This window comes from Plectropomus leopardus, chromosome 21, assembly GCF_026936395.1.
Source record: "Plectropomus leopardus strain MGB_pleo_1.0 chromosome 21, ASM2693639v1, whole genome shotgun sequence".
Classification (NCBI taxonomy): domain Eukaryota; kingdom Metazoa; phylum Chordata; class Actinopteri; order Perciformes; family Serranidae; genus Plectropomus; species Plectropomus leopardus.
Window position 1 is genome coordinate 6,699,617 of NC_142196.1, and position 17,165 is coordinate 6,716,781.

At 41.8% G+C, this 17,165-nt stretch overlaps 1 protein-coding gene across 6 annotated transcripts in view; it reads right to left on the reverse strand.

The window, feature by feature from the left end:
- Positions 1–17,165, reverse strand: part of LOC121960465 (partitioning defective 3 homolog) — a 383,207-nt gene that overhangs the window by 84,189 nt on the left and 281,853 nt on the right. For all 6 annotated transcript variants that reach the window (XM_088071635.1, XM_088071632.1, XM_088071633.1 and 3 more), the window contains one exon: positions 9,170–9,469. In XM_088071635.1, coding sequence (XP_087927761.1) covers positions 9,170–9,469 — 300 coding nt within the window. The remainder of the gene's footprint in view (positions 1–9,169; positions 9,470–17,165) is intronic.

Below are 17,165 nucleotides of genomic sequence, written 5' to 3' on the forward strand. Positions count from 1 at the left end.
AAACTAGCTCCAAGGAGTAAAGATCTGCAGTCTAGCGTTCTGTATGGTGTGGTTTGGTCTAGTCATCTGTACTATCCCTTTTCCACCAAAATTTGTGCATGAACGTGGGTTTATCAAACATGGGTAAACCCAATACAAGTAGGCTGCAGGCTCCATTCCAATCGCCAGTAGAGCAAAGCTGTGTACATGGTGCTGCAGCAGACTATCTTCTATACCCAGAATTACATACTTGACCTTTCAATGCATTTTGAAAGACTATATTTTTTAGCATTTAACAGTATCTAAAGGATCTCCTGGACATATTGCTTAGAATACATAAAGGTAATGTCTGACATAGGCCTACGTTTCAGTATTTGGCTGAGGTTTTCAAGTAAGATGAACAAAATGAGAGCTTGAATTCTTCCACTTTTTTTTCTGTTGAAATGGAGATTGGCTGTTTACCTGTTTTTTTCAGTCAGGGAGTAACCTCCATCATCCTGACATCAAACAAAACTGACTCGCTTATTTTTAATTTTAAATTGAGGCTAATATTGACTTGATACAATGACAGCTTGATGGATCTAATCCTTTAACCTTTATTTTTGTATTCACTCTGTAAACCAGCGCTACTATGCCTTATTGAGTTGAGCTCTGCTCAACAGTTGCATTTCAGTCTCTGTTTTGCCCAGTTTCTGCTCTCCTGTCTACCACAAGTCATATTTACTGTGAGAGGGGAAGCCCTAAACACTCCCTGATGCCTTTACCAGCTTTCACTTTACAGTGAACAATCACTTCCCCGGCCTCACCTCCCTGGCTGACAAACATGAGTGTACAGACGGAAAAATGCAGCAGTTAGCGTCCCTGCCAGACACTCTGAGATCACTTTAGTGTGTATGTGTGTGTTTACATTCAGCATAACTGAAGATGAAAGCAGCATGAGAAGGGCTGAGAGTCATCTGCTTGCTGCCACAGTTCATAGTGCGAATACACGCTCCGCAGTCACCTGCCTCTCAATCACATTCCTCACCTGATCTATTTCTGGCACTTGTGTGAGAATGGCAGGCAGCCGGGATGAAAGCCGTGATGCTATGTTAGCACACAGAACCCGTGATTAGTTTATGAAATTGGGTTATCTGTCATGTGAAAACCAGAGCTTTTCACAGAAACCACATATTCACATAACAGCGTGTGTTATTCAATCAAAATGGATTTCTCAGTGATTGAATTCAGAGAAAAATTGCACCCCACATTTACTAACAGCATGTTCTCCATGTGCTCTCTCCCAATTAGTCGCTGTGACATTCTCAAAACAAATCATCACATTCACTCTAAATTGTATAGAAAAACTTGCGGGGCTTTGCAAATGCTTGTCTATTTTGTTAATCTCTCCTCCGCGTGGCACAGTCAGTTACGGTGTCAGGCTTCTGCAGCCTTCAGGAGAGTTGAGGGGGGGATTAACTGTCTATTTGCAGCTGCTGATTGCCGGGAATGAGATGCCCTCCGGTGCCGATCAACAAACGAGGCTTCGGCAGCCCTCGGCCATATCCAAACCTCCCCCCTTCTTCACTCCCTGTGTTGTCTGCTGGGGCACGCCTGCCCTAAATGGCACGCTCCCCTTTTCCTTTCATCTTCTTGTGAAAATTCATTAGGTACTGTATGCATGTCTTCCAGGCTTCCCATTTGAGGGATGTTGATAAAATACACACTGTAACCTTAATCAGCTTGATCAGCTTGATGTTTGAACGTTGAAGCTGAGGTGGGTCTATATCTCCTTCTCACCCTCCCTCCCTCACTCTCTCTCTTTCTCGATCTGCTTTCAGGCTGTTTGCTTTCTTAAATGAACGTAATGGTACAAACGGAGGATAAATTGCCTTCTGCGTGCTCCATCTCATCACATCCATCCCACAGGGGCCCACTCCGAAGCGGGAGGGTGAAAAAAAAATGAAAGCGGACCAGAAAAATAATTCACTTGCTTTGCCTGGGAGATACACGTAGCTATCTGTGTAGCGATAAGGCTGATGTGCATTTGGTGCATTGGGCTTCTCTTGCACTATCGCTATGGCACAGAGAAAGCTGGGAGGAAGGGGCAAAAGTCAGTGTGAGAATGTGTCTGTATATTGGACTTGGACCCTAATTTTGTAACCTATCTACACAGGTTACATCGGGCTTTGCCAAAGCTGTATGGGGACTGGAGCATCATCTGTACAGGTTTACCGAGTGCAGAGAAACACCAGCTGACCTGAGGATTCACCCAGTCTCATTCATTGCATCCGCAGCTCCCTCAACAGGGGCTAACTTTTAAAAAATCCCATCACCTCTGTGTCCAATTTTTTTAAATTCTCAATTAGAGCAGGAGAAGACACTGCCCCACACACTCGCTGTGACACTAATTTCACACCCACACAAGGACACTCAGAGGGAGTAATGGAAAATGCCGGTGGATGTCAGAGACAAACAAAAGGCAGCACCAAAACATGCTGCCACGGCCCTTGGAATAAAATGTCACGCAGTCAGCATCAACTCTGAGTCGTGTTTAGCTTGGCAGCCGACAGAAGGTGAAGGAACTGGATACCGCAGACAAAAACACTCTGGAATAACACAGATACCAAAGTAAAATGTAATTAGTTACCAGTAATGCATGAGTCACATTAAAGCAAACTGTTCCTTGACGCTAGACATATCAATTTTTACTCCCCGGAGAACAGCAAGAAAATGCTATTAGAGACTTACGAGCTGTTATTAAAGTCTTAACGCAGATGCAAGGGGTCGTAAAAGATTCATTTGTTTACCAATGAATTATTGAGAGGTAGGATTTAATCAAAGCTACAGATGTTGCAGTCAGAAAGTGTTGTTAATCTCGCTTTGATTGCATCTAAATGAAAATATAGACTATAAAATTCACAGAGACTGATTGTTGATTGCGGAGTTAATTACAGACGTCAAATAAGAGACAGCAAACAATAAAAAAAAAAAGCGATTACTTCAGATTGGCTCAATGATCATGTGATTGAGGTTTGTTAAGAACATACTCTCCATCTGTATTACTTTAATTGAGTCATCTGAGGGTCCATTCAAACATTACAGCACAGAATAAAACCTAATGATTATGTGTCCTCATTGGAATGGTTCTGTGATGTTTTCTCATCCAAAAAACCTGATGGGGTCCATAAGAAACAAGCCAAATGAGTTTTTCTTAGTGATGATGATCCAGGCAATAGTGAGGATGAAAGCGTGTGGCTCTGAAATTTAGGAGGGGACGTTTTTAAGCAGCGGTGGGCAGCCGAAAAGGACCCTTCGTCTGAGTACTTGTCTCACCGCACCTCCCGAATCTTCCAGCCTCGAGCGAGGGGGGAGAAATCCTCACAAACTTTCTCCAGAGATGAAAAGCCTGACCTTTTATCAGCTGCGGAAAATGCATTAGCTACCTCATAATCCAATTTCAAAACCATGCAAAGTGGAGGTTCTGACTGAATTCTGGTGTGGAGAGAGCAAGAGCAAAAACAGCACACTGAGTGTTTCTTTAGGTGAGGACTCTTTGGGTTCTTTTTCTCTCTCTGCTGCCTGCCTGCCAGCCTCTCTGGAGCTGCTGAGTTGCAGAGGACTTCAAGGGCTTTGCACTGCTGAGCTCTGTGAGCTCCATATCTTATTCCCCCCCACCTCTTCCTCTCTGTGTCTCTCTGACTCTTCCTCGCCCATGCTCTAAGGAGCTTTAGAAACTCGACTGGGTAATGGGAGCAGCAGTCAATCAAATTGCGGTTTCAAAGGTGATGCTTTGTTTCACGCTCGCTTCCCACAAATCCCATCGAGCCTGGCACCTGTCAGGTTGTCGTTCTGAAACGCAGCATCCAACGCCAGTCACCCAAACCCCGCGGTCCCTCGGCAGATGGAGGGGTTGACTTGTCGGCTGCCTGTCGAGAAATGAGGTCATTCTGTTTTGCTGGGCCTAACTTTTTTTTTTCTATAAGGTGAAAGAAAACAACAGAAAAAGAAAACACTGTTCAGGGGTTTACGTCTAGAATTCATGCTACACGTTTTAGGGTGAAAAACGATATGTACGTTTGCTTTATATAAGGTTTTAACAAAACTGAACAGGAATAAATCCTGCATTTCTATTGGTGCCCTTCAGTTTTACTGGGTCTGACAGGATTGTCAAAACACCACCGGTGCTGCCAGGTCTAATAACATGGAGGTTGGTAATAAATTGTCAAATGAGCTCTTGTTGTAGCGTGATCCCGTAGAGGAACAGTAAAACCCGATATGGCAGAATGGGCAGGATCTCTGGACACCCACAGCAGCCAGGGGTCCTTGTATCTCTGAGGGTTTATAGGCTCAGGTCTGACTCATTCCAGCTTTACAGTCACAGTGACCTTCCCATTAGGGCTCCATTACTAAAGGTCTATCAGAGAGAGAGAGGCGTATACCCGGGCTATTTATCCAGCTGCAGCCTCTTCTTATTAACTGCAGTGGATAAACAAGAGTGCAGCTTTGAAAGCTTTGGCCGGTCATGAGTGAATGCCTTTATTATAGCATAAAATGCATGCACATGTGCGTAAACACACAAAGCATGAAATGAGTCAAAGATGCAAAACTATACAATAACTGGCAATTCCAGACATATGGACCCCACCTCCTCTTAAAAGGAGCACCAACCCACATCAACAAAAAGGCCCCTAAGTGTCTCTAATTAGTTGAGTGGATCTAAAAAAAATCTTCTTCTGTTTGACTCAAATGTCGTGTTGTAATGACAGCACAGAGGGACGTACAGTAAACAAAGCCATGAGATCTTAAACTCCTGGGTCTACCACGATTGTTTGATGTCTCTCCAGCTATGTGAATGTTTGAATAGGTGGCTTTTAGATGGGAGATACTGATTAGTTTGAATGGAGTCATTCTCCGACACTCACTGCCTCTGTTCGGCATTTAGTTTGTTTTTCCCAGCGCAGACTGAAAAATAAGGGAAGGCTGTCGGCTAATTTCAACTTAATTTACTTCCATTTACTTGGTCCTTGGAACCAATTTTACAAGGTAGGATTTGTGCAGTTGTGCTATGCCTTTAGAGGTCATATGATTATCAGGAGATGGCTTGCACCATGCTAATATCCCCTGATAATACTATTTGCAATGCTGTAAGAGGCAGGGGAGTGTAGTCACATCAGAGTGCTGGCTCACCTTAGATGTGATATATAGAAAAACAAACAAATCAACAAATGTATCTTTCCTGTATGAAATCTCGTCTCAAACTTAACTAGAACTATCTTATTTCAAGAAACTATTTTATTTTGGTGAAAATTGTGTATGCCTCTTTTTACACTTCAGACTGCTGCAATTCTTTTAAAATTTGGTATCTTACTTGAGTTTATGATTTATTTTTAATTTACGATTTTAAGCCCTTAATTCTTGTTTTAAACTGTTTTAAATGTCTTTTTATGCGGAATTGCCTTGCTGGCCAAGCTCTCTGTGCTTACAGTGCCCTTATTTTAAAGCCCTCTGTGCTGCATTTCTTGTATAAACGGTGCTATATAAATAAGGTTTATCATCATTCTTATTATTATTGCTGAACATTACTGCCTGGCTCAAAAGCCGATTTCAACCAAACGCGGTTCCCTTAGAACCGGCAGTAACCCATATAGACATATACCTGAAGCCTAGATCTGTTGTGCATTTCCACCACAGACAGTATTCTTTATTGTGTGAAGGTTGTTACCAAATAGTAATAGCTATTATTATAGTCACCGCCCCATCCAGCTTTCGATGTATTTCCTCTTTACTGATGATGCAGAGAAATGTCTGCAATTAGCTGATCACCAGTGAAACAGATTTGCATGCAAATATTTCAGAAAAATTTTAAAATAGTGGGTTTGTGCGTTGAGTCACTGTAGAGCAAGAGTGATTGTTGTCTTTTGACCAATTACAGGCCGCAGTGTTTCTAGCTCCATCTTTTAGTTAAGGATCAGTATGCTATATACCTCAACAGAGGTGTGATGAAAAAACAGAATAAAATTGAATTGTTCTCTTGCTACCATCCACACATTTTGACAACAAAAGGTGAAAACTAACCGTTCTAATGTGTAAAAAACTGAACTGAGCCAGACTGAACGACGGAAACGAGGCTAAATATCCCTTTGAGATAGGATCCTTAATCTGCCGCTTTGATCAGAGTGTGTTTCTCCAGGGCCCACCTCAGAAGGCGGTAACAGTATCCAGGTCAGGGTTAAACACAACTCATTCTGCTCTTTCATACTGAAGACTGACTGACAGCCAGGAATGAGAAGCCTTCCCTAAACAAACCTCATCCATTTCCTTTTTCCTGACCTTCAACAGGAAGTTCTGCGGCTTCAGGACATTAGGTCAAGCAGCAGCGGCAGGATTATAAAGTAAAGAAATTGTAGGTCATACTTGATCTCTAAATGGCAAAACAAAAGTTCTCCATCCAATTTTGCTGCTTTGATACATGGGACAGTCAGACGTAATTGCAAATTCCGTTGTGTTGGCGCTTTATATTTGACAATGAAAGTTCCATTACGTTTAATTTGGAAATGCAAATTACTGTTTATGTTTGTTATGATAGGCAAGTGACAGGAGTCTTGAATCCGAATGTGTTTCAGGCTCCTTTTTGCAAATCGTAAATAGAAAGCCTCTGAGCTAAATAAGAACCAGTGCATATTATTATATCTCAAAGGCAGCAAGACAAATATTACAGGCATACAGCCGGGCTGGCATACACAAGATATGCAAAGCAGCGAGAGGTGCAAAACAAAAATGCAGTGTTGAACATGCGGCGCATATTTCAAATATAATCACAACAGTTGCGACAGCTAATCCTGTCCCTGCAAATAAAACTCCATACTGCGCTATCAATACTTAAAGCTCAGACCCCAAACTAAATATGAGCTTGTGTTTATAATTAACATGCAACACTAAGCTTTTCGTGCTGAAATAAACCTGTGAAGGTGAGAATTCACTATTTCCAGGAAGCTGCTAAAACAAGAGAGCAGGAAGGAAAAGATAACAGGTTCGTTTTTATGTTATTTGTTTTTTGAAACCGATGAATTTCAGGCACGACCTAATAAATAGTAAAATGTATTCTCTCCAGCAAGAGAGTCCCAGAGATAGGCCACAGCCTCCACTGCTCACAGGGAAATTGACTGAATCTGAATAAACTGAAGCAACCAAAACTATTTGAAAAATGTTTTTAAAAGTCATATCTACGTAATAGAGCATGTGTTTACAATCAGACCTCTAATGCTTTTCTTGACTCTCTTGTCTCTTTACTTCTCTGTAAGAGCCACTATGTGGATAGCTTTTAATATTCCCTCTGGCAATGAAGGAGAAAGAGAGACTAATCACTCACCGTGTTGTCTAATGTTAAATCTTTTATACTGTATCCCTGCCAGCTTATTGATATTCCCACTGAGAATCAATAGCATCATGTCTATCACTGACCAACATCTTAAAGTCCTGTGATCTCAATAAACAGGCTCACTGAACACCAGTCAACTGTTGTCTCGCATTCTCTTTTTCAGCGAGCTTTCAGGCTTATCACGAAACTGTGCTTGGGAAGTGGGATAGTTTACAGTAGATAGCTGTTATGACACAACAAGGCTATCCTCAGGAAACATGTGGAGGTAACCTTCAGTTTAGACACATGGATCAGTGGCCTTCACTGAGCCCCGGATGTATTGGCACATGGATTTAGCCGGCTATCAGAGAGGCCAGATAACCTTGTCATATCTACTCTGACTGTCATGGGGGGGTGTTACAGGATGGAGATTCTACCTCTCTAAATCCTCTTAATAAACACTCACCACAGAGGTGCTCTGTCAAGTTCACTCACACACACACACACACACACACACGCTAACACATGCACTCCACCTCACCCCACTTGAGCCCAGCAGTGAAAGGTCACAAGTCCCCAAGTGACAGCTGTCAATCACAGGAGGTGGGTATTATCCGATCCATTAATAACACACACTGAAAGGCTCTAGGAGACCATGGGGACAGAAATCTCTTGACGTGTCTCCATTGGATATGACCTACAGAAAAGCTGTGGCCCTAATAACACCAACTCAGGAGGGGAACAAGGAGCATTATATAAAAGAAAAACCCAAAAGTGACATTTTGCTTTCTTGCATCCTCTATGACAGTAAACTGAATATCTTTGTGTGTTATGGACAAAACAAGACATTTTTGGGAGGTCATCTTGGGCTTTGAGAAACACTGACATTTTTTAGTGTCATTTAACCTGCTTATTATTTTCTCTATAAAATTATTAGTTGTTTGGTCTATAAAATGTCAGAAAAATGTCAATCAGTGTTTCCCAAAGTCCAAGGTGACCTCTTTGAATGTCTTATTTTGTCCTTAAGCCAAAAATATTCAGTTTCTTATTATAGAAGAGTAAAGCAACCAGAAAATATTCACATTTAGGAAACTTGAATCAAAGAATTTTCTTCTTAAAAGTAAACTGATTATCAAACTATTGGCGATTGATTTCATAATTGACAACTTATCGATTGATCAATACAGCTCTGACATATATACATAAATAAAAGCATATTGTGCTAACTCAATACAGGCCTTTGGGCATTAGGCTATCAACACAGTAATGTGAAACTTAAGCTCAGTGTGACTTTGTCATCACATCAAATATTCGTGTTGACGTGGAGGTTATGAGCGGTACAACCCCCCAGCGACAAACAAGCTGAAGTCACATTCAGTGTGACTCTGAAAGAGGTGTGTGAGAGGCCGGGGAGGATTAGCTGTGATCCAAGGATATTGAAAAAAAAAAGACTGCCTGATATTAAATTCTAGCACATGGAGAATTACTGATAGGCTCCTGTTGTTGTTTTACCTTGCCTGTGGATTCTACCTGCTTGCACGGGGCAATGCCTTGTGGGACAAAGCAGTGATAAAAACCTGTGTGAAATTCATTGTTTTCCCGTGCAGCATGTGTCACCCCTGACAGGTAAAAGTAAATACAATCACACCACTGCTTATACATTATAGATGAGGTGTAAATGAACTAGATTGTTGCAAAGCTTAAGCACTGGGCACAGAGCTAGTTAGTGTCGTTTGAATGAACGAGGAAGGTAGAGTTACAAAGCATGCTGTTGAGCCTTGAGTATTGTCGATGTGTATGTAGAGATGTTTTGAAACATTTGTGTATGGTTATCTTCTGGTTGACCCCTACCTGTCTGAAGCTGCAGGGCGTCCATTGCGTGGCTTGTTGACCTGGGCATACAAAGCCTCCAGGGGTGGACCGTTGTCCTGTGGGCTCAAGGGAAGCTGAGGGCTCTGGGGACTCTGGGGGAGATGGTAGTGGTGGCTGTAAGGGTCCATGCTGCTATCCACTGATGAGTCTAATGATCCGATGCCAGCGTAGGTGTGCTCGTCATCTGAGCTGAATGTGCCACCGACAATATCTTGAATCTCAGCATATTCTCTCTCCTTTGCCTGCTTTTCCCGAAGCTCCCGCATTTTGGCCTGTATTCTGTGAGAAACACATTAAAGAGAAAAAGTCTGAAATAACTTCATATTATTTGTGAATCATCTGGCAAACCACACATTACACTCAGAAAAGCAAGAATTCAATATGATTTACTCACTCTCCTCAAACTGTGACAGAAATACATTTGAAGAGTCATAAATGACTAAGTTTCACGTTATCAGCCTAAGAAATGCTATAATTCTTAAGCAGTAAAAGTGGTTTTGGATGGTTTGAAATGCCCATAAAATATTGCCAATTCCATTTCTATGACTGTGTGAAACTATGCATTTGGCCAACTTCAGCTTGTGCAAAAGAACCATATCAAATTGCCCAATATTAATCCGTTCTTGAAAGATTCTTTATATGTTCTCCAGGGAATGAGTTTGTTTATTTCGATGCTGAGGAAGCCTATATGTAACATTTGTTCCAGCTCTGCTGATAGAAACACATCCAGTTTTTTGTTGTTTTTAAACGACTGGAAAAGTTTTCAAAAACTTTCCCTAAAAGATGCTAATTTACAAATTACATGTTTTTCTTAGTAAAGAGTAGTAAATGTACCTAGACAAAAAAGGAGATACTTGATGGTATATGAGGTCTTAAAGGGATTGCTCAGTTTTTTTGAAGTGGGGTTTTATGGGGTACTTATCCATAGATAGTATATCACACACAGTAGGTGTCAGTCGGTGCTCCCCAAGTTTGTAGAAGCAGACTGGAGTCCAACATGGAAGTAAAGCAATCTACTGCTGTAGATGGGACAGCAGCAAAACATATTTTAGCCACCAAAAAAAGTACCACCTAAAAAATTCAATGTAAGTTACAGTGTACACTATATTGAGAGTATTTTTTTTACAAGTTTACCTTAATGCTACACAGTGATTTCCACAGGGAAAATGAGGCCATTCTATAACTCTCTTAACAGCCAGACTCCATTGAGAAAAACAGTAATTTAACATCACTGAACACAGGAGCTGCTGGTCTACTGCCAACTTGAACAGTTATTTTGTTTGTCACAAACTAATAACACAAACTAACTAACTGATCATGATAGTAGTAGACCAGCAGCTTCCATGTTCAGGGAGATAAAATGACTGAATGTTTTTGTCAACAGTCTGGTGGCTTTGATGAGTGCATAGATGGAGAACTGAAGCCGCTAACAGCTTTCCTTGACTTTCCTGGAAAAGGACTGTCTGAAGCAAAGTCAAACAATGAAAATACTCTCAATATAGCATACACAGACTCCAGCCTGTTTCTGCAAACTGGGAGCGTGCTGATCACCACCCCCTGTAGGTAGTGCAATGACTATGGATGAGTACCTCATAAAACCCCACTTAAAAAAAAAAAAAAAACGAACTATCCCTTTAAGTGGCAAAATTCCGTACTATCCTTTTATTGGCAATTGCATAAGAAATGTTCAGTAAGGAGGTAACTCAGGTTAAAGAGATGTGTTTAAAAAATGAAAAAAAAAAAGTAATATTCCACCCGAGACTCAGGGAGGATTACAGCAGCATTCCAACTTTTAAGTTTAATCTCAGATATTGATCAGCCCAGACCTGAGGAAGAGGCCTTTGCCCTTCAAACTTCTAAAGGGACTCTCTTCTCCTAAGTAGGAGAGAATGAGGATGGAGAAAAATGTCTTTCACTGTTGTAAAAGAACCCAAGCAGTATTATTCAAATATGTGGCTTTCCATGAGCCATTAGAAGGCTGAGGCGAGTGCACTGATCTTATCCCTCCGGCCCTCTAACAAGAGGAGGTGGGAGGGAGACAGTCAGACCTCCTCGTCCTCCCTCCAGCCCCTTCCTTTCCCTCCATGCTATTCCTCTCCCCAGGACCACTTCCACACAACAGAGCCTTTCACAGGACCCTTTCCTGTCTCGGAGAATGGTTCCATGTGAACGCCCATCTGTCCGCAGCTAACAAGACTCAGTCATGGTGTTGCATGAGAGTGAGGAGAGCTGGCATTGTAGGAGCTGGGGAGGTGGGCAGCGGGGAGCAGAAAGGGCTGAAGACAGGCAGAGGGGGGAGCTGACCTCCCACTGCGGTGACCCTGGCAGCAGCCACCAGACTGCTCACTGGTTCCAGATGTTGTGTCCCTGCAGTAGGGTAACACACACATCCACACACATGCATGCTAGCACGCTACCTCCCACTGGCGCTAGACTTCCCTATTACCTCAGGTCATAACTGACCCCTGACCCTCCAGCGCTGCTTCTCGCAGATGATTGGCAGGCCTGGAACGGCGCTAGAATCCCCCACAGCCTGACTTTCTCTCCTATGTCTGTGTATTTTAATAACAGTAATCACATTTCAAACAATCACCATTTTTCAATGCCGAATTAACCCAATTCCCACATCCTACCCATAGACTGCCTTGTTTATTTTTAGCCGTCCAAAATCCCATTTTCTCAGCATTATCTGCGGAATGAGATTTTGATGGAGGCCTGATGCAATGTTGCATGATATGCAGTCATCTATAAAGCCTCTAAGCTGGTTTGGTGTATTTTTTGCATTGTCGCGGACCAGGTACATTATGGAAATTATTATCAACTCACAGCACAGTTGTGTGCGCTCGCTGTCGTCTCACTTTAGCACGCACTGTCAGGAAATAGAAAACAAGCCTCAAAGGGAGAGAAACACTAATTCCCAGAAGCCCTTTCACCTGCCATCTGGCTAAAGTGATGTCAGATCTCTGCCAGGAAGGGCCAGACAATGATGTTACCACAGGTTCAAGGAAGTCCACTGGGATCTCAAAACCCTCTGGCGTTTTATGACTAATCAGATTCATAAAAACGGCAATATTGACATTTGGGACGAGATAATGGCCTTGGCTAGACTGGCGACATGAAGCTAAAAGAGAGAGACTTCTCTTCCAGGCCCTGGGAGTCTGACATGGATAAAGCTAATAGGTGCATTTCAATAAAAGGATATTAACAAGCAAAAAATACCAGATGAGATACCATGTGATTTACGGTGTTGTCATTAGCGTCATTACCATCTATCCGGTCCATCTTGCCTCGTAACTTTGTTGCTTTTATCCACTCATCAACTCTCAAAATAAGCTTTTGTTTCGATTCATCACATCTGTCACATTTTTCAGTGGAATAGTCATGGCATATGTGTTTGTACAAAGGACTTATCTGTCTGCCTGTTTGTGGAGAAAACATATCCACAATCCAGACCTGCCAGTCTGCAGTGAGAGGCCTATTACAACTTGTTCTGGCTGTCAGAAAGAAAAGCTGGACAATCACACAGTGTTAACTTTCCCCCCTTTGCCAGTTGGCTGTGGGTCTTACTGTGACAAACTGGGAATACTGCATAAACAAGTGCATGTTTTTTTTTTTGCTAGAAGTCTCCTGTTGATGTGTCAAGAATGGATCATGAGTGTCATGTAACAAATCACATTTCAGAGAATCGTATTAGTTTTGTTGGGAGTGCCGCACAGATTCCATTTTTGAGTTTGCTTGCGTGGCTTTAAGCATGACAATGCTGATCCACCACTTTGGTCAAACTACTAAAAAGACTTCAATTGAAATTTGGTACCAGCATTCATGGTTCCAAGAGGATGAATCCTACTGACTTTGGTGATTTCGTGACTTTTTATCTAACACCTGCAGCAAGTCTAGTTAGAATGTTCAAAGGTTTCACAGAATATTTAGATATTTACTGGATGGATTGCCACAGAATTATGTGCCTATCATGGTTTGCAGAAGATGAATCTAAATAACTTTCAGTGACATATTGACTTTTTATCTTGTTTGAGGTTGACAGCTTTTGCTTGACTGCCGTAAAATTATAAAACTGCTAAGTAAAGATGTGTAGCCAGAGGTCTTAGTATGGCTGTAAATTCTTAGGCCAGAGATGTACTTATTTTTTAACCATGCGTTTGTGCAGACAACCAGCTGTGTCATGAATGGAACTGTGCACATATTTGCCTATCTAGGGTGTGTTACTGGAAAATTACACTAATGGCCACACCATAAAACTCAGAGCACACTTGTTTCCATTTATTTTTTCAGGATTCTGCATAGACTTTGAACATGGTTCTGATCTGTCAGCAGCAATTTTGATATTTTGCATATTTGCCACTGTGTGACAGCAATGAAATATCATACACATGCTGGTAATTTTGCACTTGGTCTTTTAGCTTGTCAATGGTGCCATTGGAGGCATGATTTAACCCCTGACCATGTCACACCAGCATACCGCACCTGCTATTTATGTGTGCACTGCATCTTATAAAAGTATGCAAAAAATAGTCATTATTAACATATTTCACTTGTTTTACTGACAATGTCTACATTTTAATAAACCCATGCCCTGTATACCCAACCATTCACCACAGCATCCTCCGCATGACTCATATGCAGAGCTTCAGAAAAACATCAAGCAAATCGCATGAATGTGTTTTGTGGGAAACAGGGTTGCAACTTGGAAGCCATTTCTCTGCTCAGTAATATGCTCATTAGCTGTAAACCTTACATGCACACCTGCTAACTGCGTTCTTCTTGGGCAACCTGCAACCGCCGCTCCACTTCCGACCCCATTCATCCCCCACTTTCTCCTGAGAGACCACCCCCGTGCGGTACCATATATACTCCATTAGCCAATTAATGGCCCAGCATGTAAACATTGAGGAAAGTGCTGCCCACACTAAACACATTATTACTGTACAGCCCCAATTACCAGCCCTACTCCTCTCTTCTGCTCTTACCAGATACTATGTTTGAGAGGAGAGGACACTGTAGCTTTTAATGCAACCAGCCCGGGGATATTTTATTTCAAAAGGGGGACAATCAAGCTGTAGAGCTTCATTGCAGCCCAACTGTGGATTTTCATTTTAATTAAACTGATGACAGAAAAGAAGATAATTCCAGTGTTTTGTCAGTAATTGCTCCGTTTCTTTTGTTTCTCTGTGTGTTGCCTGTTTTTTACTCTATATTCCTAGAAGCAGAATTGACCTCACATGTACCTTTAAATTAAATACAATGCCTACTTGCTTGTTCTTCATAACAGTGCAGAGGAAAGGCATTTCCTTCTGGCTAAAAGACAGTCTAGACAGTCTAATGTTGATGTTTCAGGGCAGTTGAAGTTCAACCCCTAATCCACCGACTGACCATGTCTTTAAGAGAATTATGTGTCAGCCGGACGACATTATTCTGTCTTTAACATTCCTACCTTTCAACGTTCCCTTGTTCTTCCTGTTGTTTGTCTTGTCGTTCATTGTCACTGAGTGTGAATGCCTCCATCAACTTTGTAATGAGGTTGTTGCTGAAGCTTTCTTTCAGTGCGTGAATGTGAAAGTAGAAGATTGTCACGTCAAGTAATTACTTTAACACACCATATTGATAGAATGAGAGGTTGGTGTGAACTGGTAGCAACATGTCAGCTCACCTCAAGTCGTCCGTCACAACACTGAATAAATCTTGCTGTTTTTCCAACAGGGCTGTTATTTTGGACCAACAAAGCCAGCAGACTCCTTCTCCATATGTTTGTCAATGTGTAATCTACCCAAGGGAGGCAGGGGGGAGACAAGGAGGAAGGAGAGGGGGGCTGTCTGTACTTTGAGACACTCATTTTGAAGTCAACACACTTAGAAGCTTTGAAAGCCTGCCTCTTCAATATGCATTGTTACCATGGTGGATGAAACAGAATGTATTTGCTCTCTTACTTTCTCATCCAGCCGCCTTGAATAGATTTTTCTTTTCAGTCCTCCCTCACCAAAACACGTTCTATTGTTCTGAAGTGCAGATGGAGGGCAGAATGTATCTGAATCTAATCAAAGTGCGGTAAATGACTTGGCGTGCAGCTGTCTGTGCAGAATCGCAAACCTCTGATAGCCCATCTTTTGCGTTGACACTTGGCCCATAACAGCATAATGCAATCATGGAGATAATTGTCCAAGTTTCGTGGTGTTAATTCACAGTGTTAACAATCGCATTAACTTGCTGTAGGTATCAATATAATTACAAATGTAATCACACTTCCCAATCAGCCAGTCGGAGCTTCCTTTGAACTCACTATGCAAATGAGACTCAAATAGGATACTGAAATAATGAGATGGTTTGACAAAGTGGAATGATAACACTGGTACCACAATCACTGTGACGAAAAAACAGAAAGGGAACGATCTGCCTTATAGCAGTTCAGTGTACCCTGAACGTGAGAAGACCTCCTCTTTTGTTAAAGGAACACTTCATCCCTCAAAAGATCATTTGTGTATCATTTCTCATCCGGTGTTTGGTTAAATTATGCCTCCACTACAAATGAAGAATCTAAATACTGAGACACTTTTTGATGAATTGAAGTCATAGAGGACCACTTTTAACAACATAAAAACATTATCCAAACACCTGTTTACAAACTCTCACAAAAACTCATCTCATTTAACACAGGTCTCATTTATCCAGGCATATGCTTGGTGCTTCCCAAATACATGCATTTTCCCTAAAACTTCACTATTTAAAAAAAAACTGCATTAACAGTCTCAAGCAGGTTCTAAACTGTTTATGTTATATGTGTTATAAATAGTAACATCTTAGCGAGATTGGATTATAGCGCACAAAGTGTATAAGAGTTTGTATACAGAGGTTTTGATGTAGTTTTGCTATTGTTAAACGTGGCCCCCAATGACCCCAATTTATGAAGATATGTTTCAGTTTCTGGATCCTATGTTCACACTAGAGCCATACAAGAAAAGCAAAGCTTTCTTCTTTAACCACAGGGTGAGTAAAGGCTCATTTCCACTGCACAAAAAAACCCAACCTGCTAAAATCTGCCTTTTTTATGCAATGAGAATGCATATGATCAGCATTCACACCCTGGTCAAATGACTCTGCAGTAGACACTGGTTTTTATCGCCTATAGCCTGGGTGAATGTGGTAATTTCGGCTCTTTAACTGGCAAGATGCAATGACCCGCTGACGGTGCCGTCACTACTTACATTTCTTCCCCTCCATGGCAACGCTAAAACACAGATCCAAATACATCCGCACTGACTTTGAAAGATAGAATGAGTAAGAGATATATAAAGAGAAGAAACTACTGAAAGGTTTTCGAAGACCTCTGTGCCTGCTGCTTTCTACTGTTCACCTGCTCTCCCGCCTGTCTGTGATGTCACATGGACACACCACCAAAACAACCCACACATCCACAAAAGCTGACATAAAGGCAGACTCGTGTGCTGCAGCAGTGTGTTCACTGGGAGTGGGAATGCAGTATTTAGTGGGTTTACCTGTGTTTGAAAAACCTGCATGCACACACTAATTTTGGTGGGAAAGGGTTATAACTGATACACAAATGGTCAAATGGGGGGTGAATATTCCTTTAAATAAAACACCAAATTGTGTCGTCTAATCTAGGTTTGCTTTTTTGCCAAAGTGAATTGTGCTGACCGACCCACTCCAGAATCACTGGTCAGGTCTTGTTTGTCTAGAGTCAGCAGGAAGTCAAACAACAAACAAGAGGAAGCAGGCCACTGTCGAGGATAAAAAAGCAGTGATGTGCTCTGCTGTGGTCTGGGAGCGCGTACAAAGAAGAGTGGCGGTGGAGTGCTGGCCACTGATTAGAAGCCAACCGGAGCCGAGCAGATAAGAGAGAATGGACATCATAATCAGCTGCCACAGAGAAAGACAGAGGGAACAGAGTTCAGTGCAGGCGGAAAATGAAGAAGGAACATTGTCAGGTTGTCTTTGTGTGCTTCCC